This window comes from Protopterus annectens, chromosome 17.part0 (genome assembly GCF_019279795.1).
Source record: "Protopterus annectens isolate FY-2018-M chromosome 17.part0, PAN1.0, whole genome shotgun sequence".
Classification (NCBI taxonomy): Eukaryota; Metazoa; Chordata; order Ceratodontiformes; family Protopteridae; genus Protopterus; species Protopterus annectens.
Window position 1 is genome coordinate 634,811,976 of NC_056751.1, and position 14,424 is coordinate 634,826,399.

General features: G+C 34.2%; 1 protein-coding gene across 1 annotated transcript in view; it reads right to left on the reverse strand.

Annotated features, from left to right (window-relative positions):
- VWCE (von Willebrand factor C and EGF domains) overlaps positions 1-14,424 on the reverse strand; it is a 2,001,707-nt gene that overhangs the window by 144,902 nt on the left and 1,842,381 nt on the right. The window contains exon 24 of the mRNA XM_044059709.1: positions 3,830-3,912. Coding sequence (XP_043915644.1) covers positions 3,830-3,912 — 83 coding nt within the window. The remainder of the gene's footprint in view (positions 1-3,829; positions 3,913-14,424) is intronic.

Sequence of the window (14,424 nt, forward strand, 5' to 3'; positions counted from 1 at the left end):
TCGTTACAAGTTGGACTTTCCCAGTAAACAAATGTTAAATAAAATAAGTGGTTTTCTGGCAAATCAGTGAGAACTGAATTCACTAAACAATGATAGCCATTTAAGTTTCAGTCTTACTATATTTCAGGAAACACATGGTAACAAGACATTTTATTCTAGCAACTTTCTAAGATTATACAAGCAATGTTTAAAATGTGTCCCCGGTTTTGGGCCTTTGCCCTCCCCATTACATTTTGGCTCTTTCCTGATTTCTTGTGCTGCACAGTTCTTCAGGGAAAGAGAAGTTTAGTGCTGCTTATACAAAGTCTACTTGCATTGTTAATAGCACATCAGGTGGTACACTTGCTTTTACTGCAGAAGGCTGTGGGTTCTACTCCCACGGTATGTAGATGGATTGCTGATATTGTACTCTGTTGTACTTTTAAACGGGGTGGATGCTGCAGTCCTGAGACTGTTCTCCTTTGGCGGAGATGCCTAGTAACTACGAACCTGTTATCAGTTTCCCATCCATTCCCTACTGAAATATTACTAGCTTATCATTTTTTTATGTAACATAGTAGGCAATTTATGCTTCAAGGGCAGCAGGCACTTTACTTGTCGTGAAACAATGAAATATAAAGTTGTTTGCTAGCAGCAACCTCTTCATTAGTTACAGATCTCTGTAATGTGCAATTATTTAGATGTCTTTTACTTCTGCAGAGATTGTGCATATTTATTGATACTGGTGAATTGTAAAAGTTTGAGTAGACTTTTATGATGGAAATATTCTGAATTGGGCAGTTTTGTCATTATTGGTTCATGCATTTTGTTTCATTGCTTACTGGAAAAATGTTCAAAACAATAAATTTAAAACACGCTCTAACAAGTATGCTGTATTATACAAGCAATATAATTTAATACATTCAGGAAAGTGTATCAAAGAACACATGTATGTTTCATGTGCAAGGGGCCTATGATTTGATAACAGCCCAAAGGTAATCTTTATCCACCACTGGCCAGATGCATTTTCTTTGAATGTGGGTTTCAGTGCTGTTTCAATGAATGTGAGTTTCAATGGCAGAAAAGTTTTAATGCTAAGTCTATCTTCATTGTGAGACTGTATTGCTTTGTTTAGCAGTTGTCTACTAATGTTTGTGTTATAAAATGTAAAATAAAAGTTTTAAATGAAATCCAAATAATCAGTGTAGAAGTAAAGCAGTATGCACATTAGATTATAGTGTTTATGGTAAATGGGGAGAAACAGCCAAGTAATGGGATGGGACATTGGAATGGCTGCATGGTCTGGGGCCATATTTTGGTTGTCTGTTCTTCAGTTTGTGTTTGAAAGTTGGTTTCCCACAATTCCGTTGGAGTGGGCGGGGTTACATAATTATGTATGCAATTTTTACATTAATCAGTGTATGGATTTGTACCTATTTTTCATGGGCCTTTGTCCGAATTTTTGATGTTTCCAGGTTGAGAGGTATGATATATACACACACACACACACACATATATATATATATATATATATATATATATATATATATATATATGAGACAGACAGATGTATTTGTCTATAAAATGTATAAACAACCTTTTTTCATGAATCCAAGCACAAAACAAATAACAATCATACAAAAGAACATCAAACACTAAACCTTAAAATTTAATTTTCTTAAGTAATTTTTAAAAGCAAATTGACATTCAAATATGTTGTACACACTGACATATATATCTGCATATATATATATATATATATATATATATATATATATATATATATATATATATATGTCTGCACTTCTGCATATGTATCTGTAGTTATTTCTCTTACTCTTTACATATGTGTGTGTGTTTGTGCGGATATACGTATGTGTATATGCACACACACATTCATACATCACACCTGTTACTAATCTAATTTATCCTAGACTTACTTCACAGCATTATTCCCAGTTAACAGTATATGTTCCATTTCTTGTTAAATAACTGATCTAATCATGTACAGGAATTTCTTATATGTAACCATATGGGTGGTAATCTCTGAAACTGTATTCTGTAAAATAAGAAGATGCTCCTGTTTTTGACCATTTTCTATGATTTTACAGGTTGTGATTTTTAATGACTGGATGATGGGGTATATCTAGGCTACAAACTTTTACATATATATATATATATATATATATATATATATATATATATATACTTACATATGTATATATGTCTACAGAGAATAATATGATGTAATTTATAATATGTTAAAGAAAGATTTACTTGGCTATGTACAGCTCCAAATTAGTCTCTTAAAATTTGTTTTTGCTATATGTATAGTTGAAGCAATTTCCACTGAGAAAATGTTTTATTTTGATGGACTGTAATGATTGTCATATGTTGTTTTTGTTTCATAGTTTTTGTTTTTCTGGCAGAGCATTTCAGAAGAGTATATTTGTACCTGGGGGATTGAGAATGGATGTTCAGCTTGTGATTCCCCCTGGGTTCACTGAAGGAAGAGGTAGTCCCCCTCTGCATTGTTCCATTGTAGCACTCTCTAACCTCACATGTCTCCCCTGGCATTTGAAGTGAATTGCATGCTACCTCATTTAAAACTGTGGTTATCTAGCAACCACATGCTAAGTTACATGGAATGAATTACAGCTATTGTGCTAATTCATGCCACAAAAATTTTAATGTAGATCTCAGAGTGGAAGGCCCCTCAAATTGTAATGTCCTGTTACAGAGATAAAAGTGGTACTATAAATCTCATCATTTAGAAGAAACTAACGCAGCTACATTGGTTTTTCTAGTCTTGTGTTTATTCTATCTGTTTTCAGTGCATTACTGCATATGCCATGCTGACCAGATCTGATGGCCAGAACTCTTCCTTAAAGCCATATTTGGAGACACCGGAGAAGGGACTTTCTTCAGAAGTGCATGTTGATGGGTCATCCAGTGCTGTTACTCTTTGCGACGGATTTGTCTTTTTTTGCCTCATACATCTGGGGAGGTTAAATTCATGCTTAGCAAGTATCCATAGCATTATATGTGCTGGTGATCTTTAATCTTCTGTCATTAAAAATTGGCAAACTCAACTCACCATGGAAGAAAAGGAGTACCAAGCATTTGTTCGTGTTGGCTAAATATATGGTGATCCCATTCTTATATAAGCTTGGGATCCTGGTTTTAGAGAAGGAATTACAGTGTTTCAGTTATTATGTTGGCCTCCCTTCAAGTCACTTTCAAACAAGGACAGCTGTGCAGAAACAGCTTCAAAGTTATTGCATGTTGTTTCACACAGAGCATTAGTGGTCTCTGCTGCTTTTGAAACATTAGTAAAACTAAGCAAACAGATTTATATTAATTTAACATTAGACCTGACTGAGCGTCTCAGCTACATATTGGTTCCTACATGATATATGTGAGTATGAGTGGGACACATTTGTTATAAAGGCCTGACAATATCTATAGAGTTATTATCCAGGCGCATTTGTTATAGACGCCTGAAGATACCTATAGAGTTATTATGTATTACTTCTGAATTAGCTGCCTATCAAAGACTACAGAATTCCAAATCAATTGTTGGTTATATTCATCAGCAATAAAATTTGCGCTTGCATAAATAAAAAAATGATCAGAGAATAGAAATATACAATGCAGAGGATGCTGATTGTGGTATTCTAGATCAGCAGACTTCATTTATACTAAATATTGCATACTTAGATTTCCACACTGAGCCCAGTTCTCCCTCCCGCACACCCATATTCTGGAGGAAATAACATTCGCTCTCTGACAATCCTCTTCCAGTTGACCCTGAGAGAAACCTGCCTGTCAGTGTGAGAAGAGTACCTACACCACAGTAGCAAATAACACACGGATCTGAGTCAGAGACAATATGCATCCCATCTTCCAGGATCTGATCTTCATACAGACATTCTGAAAACGACAAAACAAAAACAATCAGGAACACAGATATTCTGAAAATGACAAAAACAGACCTAGAAAATAAATAAATAATAAATAAATACATTTCGTAGCTAGTTTATACATATTTATTCAGCAGTTTTCTTTTTATACTATGTATGGTTGCTCATGCACTTTCAGTTAACCTCAGATGTATTCATATCAAAAAAGGCAGTGACAAAGCATGGCTACAAATGTATACCCTACCAGAAAAGCAGTTCAACTACTGAATTAGACAGCTGTTACACTAGGCTGAAATTGTATCTGTCTCTTGGTCATCTCAAAATTCCTTCAGCATACATGTTACTGAGTTTCTTTGTGTATACTAAGAAAACTTGTGGGAAAGGCTATTAATAAGATGTTACAACAGAGAAAAAGAAAGAATTACACGTTTAGGTGCCTCAGGAGTCACCTCATATATTTTCTGTATTTATGCAAAGAAGTTAAAAAACACATGACCAAATGCAAACACAAATATGAACACAGATATAGACTCAGACAACCACCCACATACTCACATACATGCACAAACAACCTCAACATAGGGTCAAGGCTTTTGCTGAGATTTTTAGAATTGTACCCCATCTTCCAGAATTTAGACTCCCCTTTCCACAGCTGTAGTCCTTCACACTAAGTAGTGCATGCTTCTCACAGGCTTCTCACAGACTTCTTACAGGCATACTTTTTAATACTGAAAAAAAAAACAGCTAGCCACTCTTTTTTTAAGTCATTAACAAAACATGTAACCATAAAGCATGTTAGTAATTTATTAATCAAGCTATACATACAGTATCTAGATAACTGAACCATTACCAAAATTATAACATTATATTGATTATATTCAGTGCAATAAGTCTTCCAAAATAAAAATCACAGAAATGCAAGATAAAATAATTTAGAATTTAATCTGATTTAAAGACTAAATATTCATGTCTGATTAGATCATACATAATAGATTGGCTAAACAAAAATAATCCTGTTAATATAAATGCAAAAACCAGTAAGTGTTCATTGAATAAAAAGTTAAACAATACAACTTAGAAATGTTAAGTTCAAATAAGGTGTTAAACATATCTCTCTACTTCATAACATTAAAAGTCTAGTGCTGGCCTTTAAAAATCATAGCAGAAGGTCAGAAAGAGGAACCCTTTCATATTTGTCACAACAGAAGGTCTTTATATAATAGACCCTGTATTGTTAGTGGCCGTAAATGTTTGTATTGGGTTAGTTTATGTGTGCAGTAAAGTATTTACCCATAAACAGGTCTCACATTACCCAGAGCATCATAAATCTAGGGGGAGCAAGGCTAAATATGTGGGCCAGAATCATAGCATTATTCCTAAATCATAGCATTTGAGAGGTATGATGTTACATGTCTTATTTACTCCTTATGAAAAATGAAGACACTACAATATATTGTTCTGGAAAAGGCCTGGAGAACCAGTAATATACATCCTTTTAACAACAATGCCATAATAAAGTAATGCTCTCCACACCTCCCGTCTTCAGAGATGCAAGTCCGTGAAAGAAGTTTTGTCAAAAGTGAAGACCCACATGGTCATTGTAAACACAGGTTAATATTTCAAACAGTGTCAAAAGACAGCTACATGCATTCTGTAGCTTGTCTATCATCACCAGTCATCAATTAACATAGGAACCCTCTCAGAATATCAAATCAAATATCCTAACAGCTGAAAATCAACAATACAGACATAGCAATGGCAAAACCTGCCAGCCAGCCTCAGGTCTACAGAGCAGAATCTGAATTCACAGACTGCCTCACTAAGTTGCTTATACGAAGCAGGGAAGTTGGTGGCAACAATGTAACAAATAAGATACAGCAAACTGTGTGGCAGAGCATTCTAGTACCAAATGAAATATGGCGCAGCAATCCATGATCCAAAGCTGAACCTGAAAAGATGTATACTGAATTTTGTAAGACATAAGCAAACTATACTAACTCTGATATACAAATATGGGAAATATGTCAGTAGTTTTCCTTTCAATTTTTACACTTCACACTATACAAAATCAATAATTCTTATAATGTATATTGTGGCATACATGGCATATGCCTGGCAACACCATGGGGGAGCACAGCATTGCAGCACCATATCACAAGCTGTTATACCACACACTGCGTTGGAGGAATAATAAAGGATGCATCTGTGTGTGTGAAATACAAGGCCAAATGTAATAGTTACATTAGAAGGAACATCTTTGGCTTGGCCTACCATGTCATGCAAATTTATATTTCTGCTGCAAATCATTTTCACCACCTGTGGAAGGTTTACAAAGCTGCTTATAATTTAAAAAAGTATAATGAATAAATAAAATGGTGGCCGCGGTGGTGCAGCAGTTAGCGTTGCCACCTCACCAGTTCAATCCTTGGCTGGGGTGCCTTCTGTGCGGAGTCTGCATGTCCTCCCTGTGGTCACGTGGGTTTCCTCCGGGTGCTCCGGTTTCCTCCCACATCTCAAAGACATGCTAGGTGGATTGGACACTCTAAATTGGCCCTAGGTGTGAGTGTGTGCATGTGTGTGCCTTCTGTGGAAGGTTGGGCGCTGGGCTGGCAACTCGACACCGTAAAACTCCACTGCCAATCATGAGCAGACAGGTGATCCACTGTGGTGACCCCTAACCAGGAAAAGCTGAAAGGAGAAGAAGAAGAATGAATAAATAAAATGCTAAAATAAAAAAATAAATAAAATACTAATATGCTTTCCACATGAAATAGTTTGTTTCTTCTGACACCTTGCCAGCAACTTTCAAAAACAGAACAGGACACCATCGTTTAATGCACTTATAAAAGGAAATGATGTCATACATTAATCAACACACAATAAATTAATCTATCTAAAAATACCTTCCACTTACATAAAAATTGTAAACCAAATGGTATTAAAACGTTAAACATAAGTATAAAGATGCTTACTTTATACTGTAAGAAAATGTTCACTGTTCCACCATGTCTCGCATTCCAAAAAACTTTTTCGCTAATTAAGATTTTAAGCCCACAATCACCTGTTTATCTATAAAGTACATAGCCAAAGAAATGTTTAAATTACCAGTATGTAATTTTCTAAGGTGTTCTTTTATTCTAGCTTCTCTTGGTTTTTCCCACATAAAGTAAGTCTTAAGGGCATCTGATGACATAAACCACAGTACATGTTGAACAATTAAAATAACCTTTAACTTTCAAGCTAACATTGCTGATTGTTGTAAATTCATTACAAACATAACAGCATATTGTACATTTACAGCAGCTAACATTTCCTCTGTAGTTTAAATTATCTAACACATAAAAAATAACTGTGACATAACATATTCCCCACACTTTTTCCCTTAGAAGACCTTTCATAGAGGTTACAACAAAAGGGTGCTTGATGAAACACAGGAATTAGCTGATACACAGGATAGAACAGAGGTCCTATGACATCAGAATAATAAGGGGAAGCAAGATTCTGTTATTATTAGATTTACTATTACGTGTGGAATGAACAGTTTCCATATTAAGCAAAGTATTAACAAATGCTGGCCAATGCTTCTAAGCAATCCAGTTTTGAGCAAATATCTATCTGATTACTATAAATTTAGGTAAAGAAGAAGCAGGAATATTGGGCAGTGTTTATTTAGTTATAAACTTGTTGAAAAAATGGATAGATCTGTGATGCAATGAACTGGATTCAGTCCCTGTGGGCATTATTCTCTAGGTAAACATATTTTCATGTGTCAATCTTTTTCTACATGCAATTTGAAAAGGACATTTGATAGAAAACAAGTAACACATGAAAATAAATTTATTGTTTATCTTGTACAATGCATGTGACACTTTTTATGTCGGGCAAATCAATACAAAGTTAGAATGTGTGAGCACTCATTTATGTAATATCAATTGTTTCAGGAGTACATTCTATAAGCATATAAAGGTTCAGCTCACAGATAAATTGGTATTCATAGAAACTGATCAAATAAAAACCTAGGCTGTGAGTGGGGATGCTGTAAAAACGTTTTTATATACTAAAGACAGGTTTGGATACTTAACACTGGAATATTGCAGCCACCCGGTCTGAATGAACATATATAAACTATATCAATAATGGAAAGATGAGCGGTCGAATTAGACTAAATAGGCCTGACCTTGGAAGCTAAACAGCATAGGGCTTGGTTAGTATTTGGATTGGAGACCGCATGGAATTACCTGTTTTCATGCCATACTACTAGTGTTGTTTTTTAAAACTGTTGGCTTGCATGGTGTTTATCTATCACATGATTTATGGTGTATATAAAAGGAAGTGTTTATTTCATTTATTTAGATACTGATGAAGCCTGTATTAGGAAACTAGTTTATCTTGTTTCTCCAAAAGGACAAGGGAATGAAAGTTTGCTTTTATCACACCAGGGTGCTGGTTTATTGTGTGTGTGTGTGTGTGTGTGTGTGTGTGTGTGTGTGTGTGTGTGTGTGTGTGTGTGTGTGTGTGTGTGTGTATATATATATATATATATATATATATATATATATATATATGGGTCTACTTCTGTTTATCGAAAAAACATTTTTTTTCGAAAAACAGAAAGCCGGACCCACTTTAGGGAAAGTGCACTTAAGCGGAAGTGCACTTTTGCAAACACCAGTTTACCGAAGCATGGTGCAGTGGGGATAAGGAAATATACCTTTTTCCCCACTGTAGTGCAATCTCAGAGTTAGTGTATATGTATATATATATATATATATATATATATATATATATATATATATATATATATATATATATATATATGGATCTACATTTTTAAATCGAAAGTATGGTTCATCGAACCGTACTTCCTTGAACTCACTTCCGCGAAAGTGCATTCCATTAAAAATGCACTTTCTTAAAATGAAAAAACAAAAACTAACTAAAGAAGTAAAATAACACACTAAACAGTGTTATGCAGGGGGGCAAGCCCCCCTACATCCCCGTACTTTAATATTCTCACTCCGAGATTGTACTACAGTGTGGAAAAGGGAATATTACCTTACCCCCACTATACTATGATCTCAACAAAACTTTCCTTAATTGTACATCAACAGTATATGTTGATGTACAACTAAGGCAACATGCAAACCGCATGTTTTCCTTTTTATTTGGTTAGTTTTCCGAAAGTGCATGTTCGACAAAATGCACTTTCGCTAAAGTAATTTCGACAAAATATGATTCAATGAACCGTACTGTCAATAAAATAAATAGGACCCATATATATATATATATATATATATATATATATATATATATATATATATATATAAATATATATATATATATACACATACATACAAGTAGTGTGTGTGCAGGGGCTTGCCCCCCTGCAAAAATGTGTTTTTAGTGTTCTTTTTTTTCCCAATTCTGTGAACCGGTATTCGAGAAAGTGCACTTTCATTTAAGTGTACTTTTGCTAAAGTGGGTTTTTCGAAGAACAGAAGTAGACCCATATATATATATATATATATATATATATATATATATATATATATATATATATATATATATATAGATATATATATATATACACATAGATACACGCACACACATACAACATACATTTTATATATATATATATATACACATACATACACGCACACACATACAACATACATTTGATATATATATATATATATATATATATATATATATATATATATATATATATATATATATATATATATATATATATATATATATATATATATATATATATATATATAGGATCACTACTAAATACCGAATGCCCAAAATCCAAAACCCCACAATACCGAATATTTAAAACTGTGAAATTCAAAATCGCGAAAGTTACACAACCAAACAGCACACACACACACACACACACACACACACACACACACACACACACACACACACACACACACCTTCCCCCCACAACCAAACAATGCATCCTACACTAAACATAAATAGGGGGGCAAGCACCCCTGCACACCCCATGTGGGGGCCTGCATCCCCCACACCCCCCTACTTTATTATTCTACCTCCGAGATCGCACAGACACACAAGGCAAACTCACACCCACACATTACAGTCCCTCACACACACACACACACACACACACACACACACACACACACACACACACACACACACACACACACACACACACACACACACACCTGCTTACCTGAACCGCAACACCAGAAGCTCCAACGCAAAATCCCTTAACATCAGGATTTTGCATTTCACGCTTCTGGTCTTTCAGTAATGCAGGGTTTTGGTCATCTGGTCTCGTTGTTTTCAGCGTCGGGATGTTGGGTGTTCGGTATTTTGTAGTGATCCCATATATATATATATATATATATATATATATAGACACACACACACACACACACACACACACACACACTATATGAGTGATTGCTGCACACATTTTATCACATGCTCAATTGCTGGTGTTTTTTGTTAGTGATTCAGTTTGTCAAATTGATGTTCATTATATTGACTAATATATAATTCAAGGAGTTTTGCAATTTATGCAAGATTGTGTAACCCTGAAATATGTTAATTTAATTTCTGGGGTGTGTAAAACTACCTATGTTAAAAGCTGTTTTTAGTTTAACTTTTGGTTATCACAAACATAACCTATTAGTTTACGTTTGCAATTATTTTTTTCTTTGATTTTAGCAGCCATTAGTAATAATTGCTGATGAGTTTGCTCAATCTTTCTGTTTTGATGACACTCACTGGACATTATCCATTATAAACTCATATAATGAATATATATCAAATACATCCATCATTGACATGCTAAATATTGAGGTTCTTATGTTGAAATTGCATACATTGACAAGCAGCTACACATTTGCTGAGAAACAGCCTCAGCTAATGCAAAAAAGAAACCAACAAACAAAGAAACAAGTAAAACATTATTTGCAGGGATTAACCCCCCCAGCATCCCCCCATGCTGGGGACTGCTCTACTTCCTGCTTATTATATATCCTAACTCTAAGACTGCACAAAAACTGGGTAAGGGCAAATTCCTCAACCCAGGCATTGTTCGATGTTGGACATATGTTGACCAGCTGTTTAGTCAATCATAAATGGTTGCCTAAACAGCTGTTGAACAAACACACACACACACACAGTCAATGGGATGGAACCATATATGTATGTATGTATATAGTCTTTCTCTCTCTCCATCTGATTATGTGTATATATATATATATATATATATATATATATATATATATTTATTTTATTTTGTTAACCAGGTAAATGTCTAATTGGGCCAAAAAATGCCCATTTTCAGCAGAGACACGGGGAGAAAAAAAAATCACCAAACAAAAAATGCATATGTAGAAGACATTAGGAAATTATTGCAACAGAGCAAAATACAATAGTTATTAGGCAGATTAAATGCAAAAGAGATTCAAATAATACATAAATTAACATTATATATAAATATATGTATATATATTTATATATCTTGAGATAAGAAACAGAATGTAATAATTACAAGTACAAGAAATGAGAATAAAAATAAGGGTATTGTACAAGGAAAGTGCAAAGAAGAGCAATTACTGAGAACAGGAGATATAAGGTGAAAGAATATGTCTTATGAAGCATAGGGTAATTAACAGTAAATATTAAGAATTAACCTGGGACAACACAAGAGCATAGCCAGTATTTAGTAAAGTGTTTCTTTATTAGTAGTTTAAAATTACACACACACACACACACACACACACACACACACACACACACACACACACACACACACACACACACACACACACACACACAGACACACACACACACACACACACAGTTATACTAGTTTTCATCAATACTATTCTTTTTTGTTGATGTCCCAAAAAGGACACCACAATATGTTGAACATGTGAATGTCTATGAGCTACTATGCATGCACTGAGAAACAATCACAGTACTTATAAAACTTAAATCAATCAATCAATCAATCAATCAATAAATAATCGCCCTTTTTCCCTCTTTAGTAATGGGTGCTAACCCAAACCTTAATGCTGCCCCTTTAATCAACCCTAACCATACACCTTACTTTCATAAAAACCTCCCTGTAACACTGCCAATATTCAGAATAATTTCAGGCTAGTGTTATGGGGGGCTTTAATCTTAATATCATGAGAGGAAGAAGTTTTCCTTTCTCAATATTATTTCATTCAGTATTTTTTGTATTGTACATATTTGAACCTTTTTTTGTCGGTGTTTTCAGTTTGACTTTAAATTAGTTTGATCATACACAATAGAACCATATATATGTATATATCTATTTATGTATGTATCTATCTATCGATATATCTTTCTATATTTAGATATGTGTGTTTGTGTTTTTGTGTGTGTGTGTGTGTGTGCGTGTGTGTGTGCGTGTGCATGTGCATGTGTATGCAGCATGTATGGATACACACACACACACACACACACACACACACACACACACACAGATATCTATATATATATATATATATATATATATATATATATATATATATATATATATATATATATATATATATATAGACAGTTAGTTATATATACACATTCAGAAGTATTACTCCGTGAGTATTACACATCAGCTCGAGTATTCCATTCTTTGCTCTATGTGGTAGCTTCATATGTTGCATGCCGCTGATACATATACCATACATACATACATACAAATGTTTCAAGCATGGGCATTAAAGCCCTTCTAGCTTGCCAATATGTCAAAACACTTTTTCCCATATTAAATGTCCAGGCTATTCTTAAAAATATCTAAACTAGTACTTGCTTTAATGTACTTTGGTAGTCTGTTGCAAGCATCAGCTACTCTGTCAGAGAACCAATTAGTACACTTCTCATTCCTATAGAATCTTCTACATAGTTTATCTGATGATTCTCTAGTACTTTTTGATAACCCCAAAAATTCCTAGAGGTAGTTGTTCCTAAATCCCCTATATACTTGAATAAGATCTCCTCTTAAATATCTGTAAGAGACACTTTACAAGTTCAGATATTTTAGTCTTTCATAATAACTTAGATTTTCACATCCATGGATGCTCTTGGTGTATTGCCACTGTACTCTTTCCAGTTTATTCATGCTTGTTTTCCTATAGGGTTTCCATATTGTTATTCCTTACTCAAGTTTGGGTCTAATGTAACTTACAAACAATGACTTCATTATGTTTGATTTCCTAGACTTTATAAATCTTTTTATACAACCTATAGTTCTATAAATATCATTAGCCAATTGGTTGATATGATTAGAAAAACTCATAGCTGAATCTACCCATATACCCAGGTCCTTGAATGAGTCTACAGTTTCAATCAATGTGTGCTGTATTAAATATTCACCTTTCAGTTTATGTCCCCCAAATCTCATATGCTTAGTTTTTGATGTGTTTATCAACATATTATTCTCCTGTGCTCAAATGGTCAATTTAGTCAAATTATTTTGCAGACATGCCTTATCTGTAACACTTGTAATCAGTTTACCCAATTTCAGGTCGTCAGCATATAGACTGTAGAACACCTCAGATGAAAAAGTAAGGTCTGAAAGATACAATCTAAACAAGTAAGGGCCTAGTACAGAGCCCTGTGGGACACCTTGACTGTAACCAAGGATTTCACCTGTCCAGTTGGTGTGTGATACTTGCCATGTCCTATTTGTAAGCCATGCAGCTATCCATCTTATCAACAGTACATCAATACCTAGTTGTACTAATTTATTGATCAGTGTTTTGTACATGACCCTGTCAAATGCTGAAGTTAAATCTATATAAATCACATCACAGCACAATTTTTCATTCATAGCTGTTATTATATTGTTATAGAACATCATGTTACAGGTGGTAATAGATCTATTTTCAACATATGCATGCTGATATATGGTTTCAAGTCCCAACCTATCCAGTTCTGACAATAACTTATCCAGTATTATCTTCTCCATTATTTTTCCACAACATGAAAGTAGACTTAAGGGTCTATATGATTCTGGGTTTGTCCTACTCCCCTTTCCCTTAAAGACAGGTTTAATAAGTGCATGTCTTCAATCATGAGGAATCACCCCATATTTATATGACCTAGCGAATAATAGATGTAATGGCAGTATAAGTTCTTGCTTAAATGTTCTCAAATCATTGTTACTTATTCCGTCTCCTCTCTGCACTTTGTTTGGATCCAGTTTGCATAGTTCTTTTTCAATATAATCTAAACTGATTCCAGTATCTGGGGTTACCTGGATGTCACTAGGACAACTTATCACTGCTTTTGTGGAGCCAAACTGTTTTGCATAAGACTTTGTAAATATATCTATAATCTGTTGTATCTGAGAATAAATTTTAGAATCTGCACACATTTTATCAATTTGTGTACCTTTACTCCTTCCACATCTTATGTATCTATAAAAAGGTTTCCTATTATGCTCAATATCTTTATATAAATTTTCTTCAAATTTTTCTTGATCTTGTCTAACACTATGCTT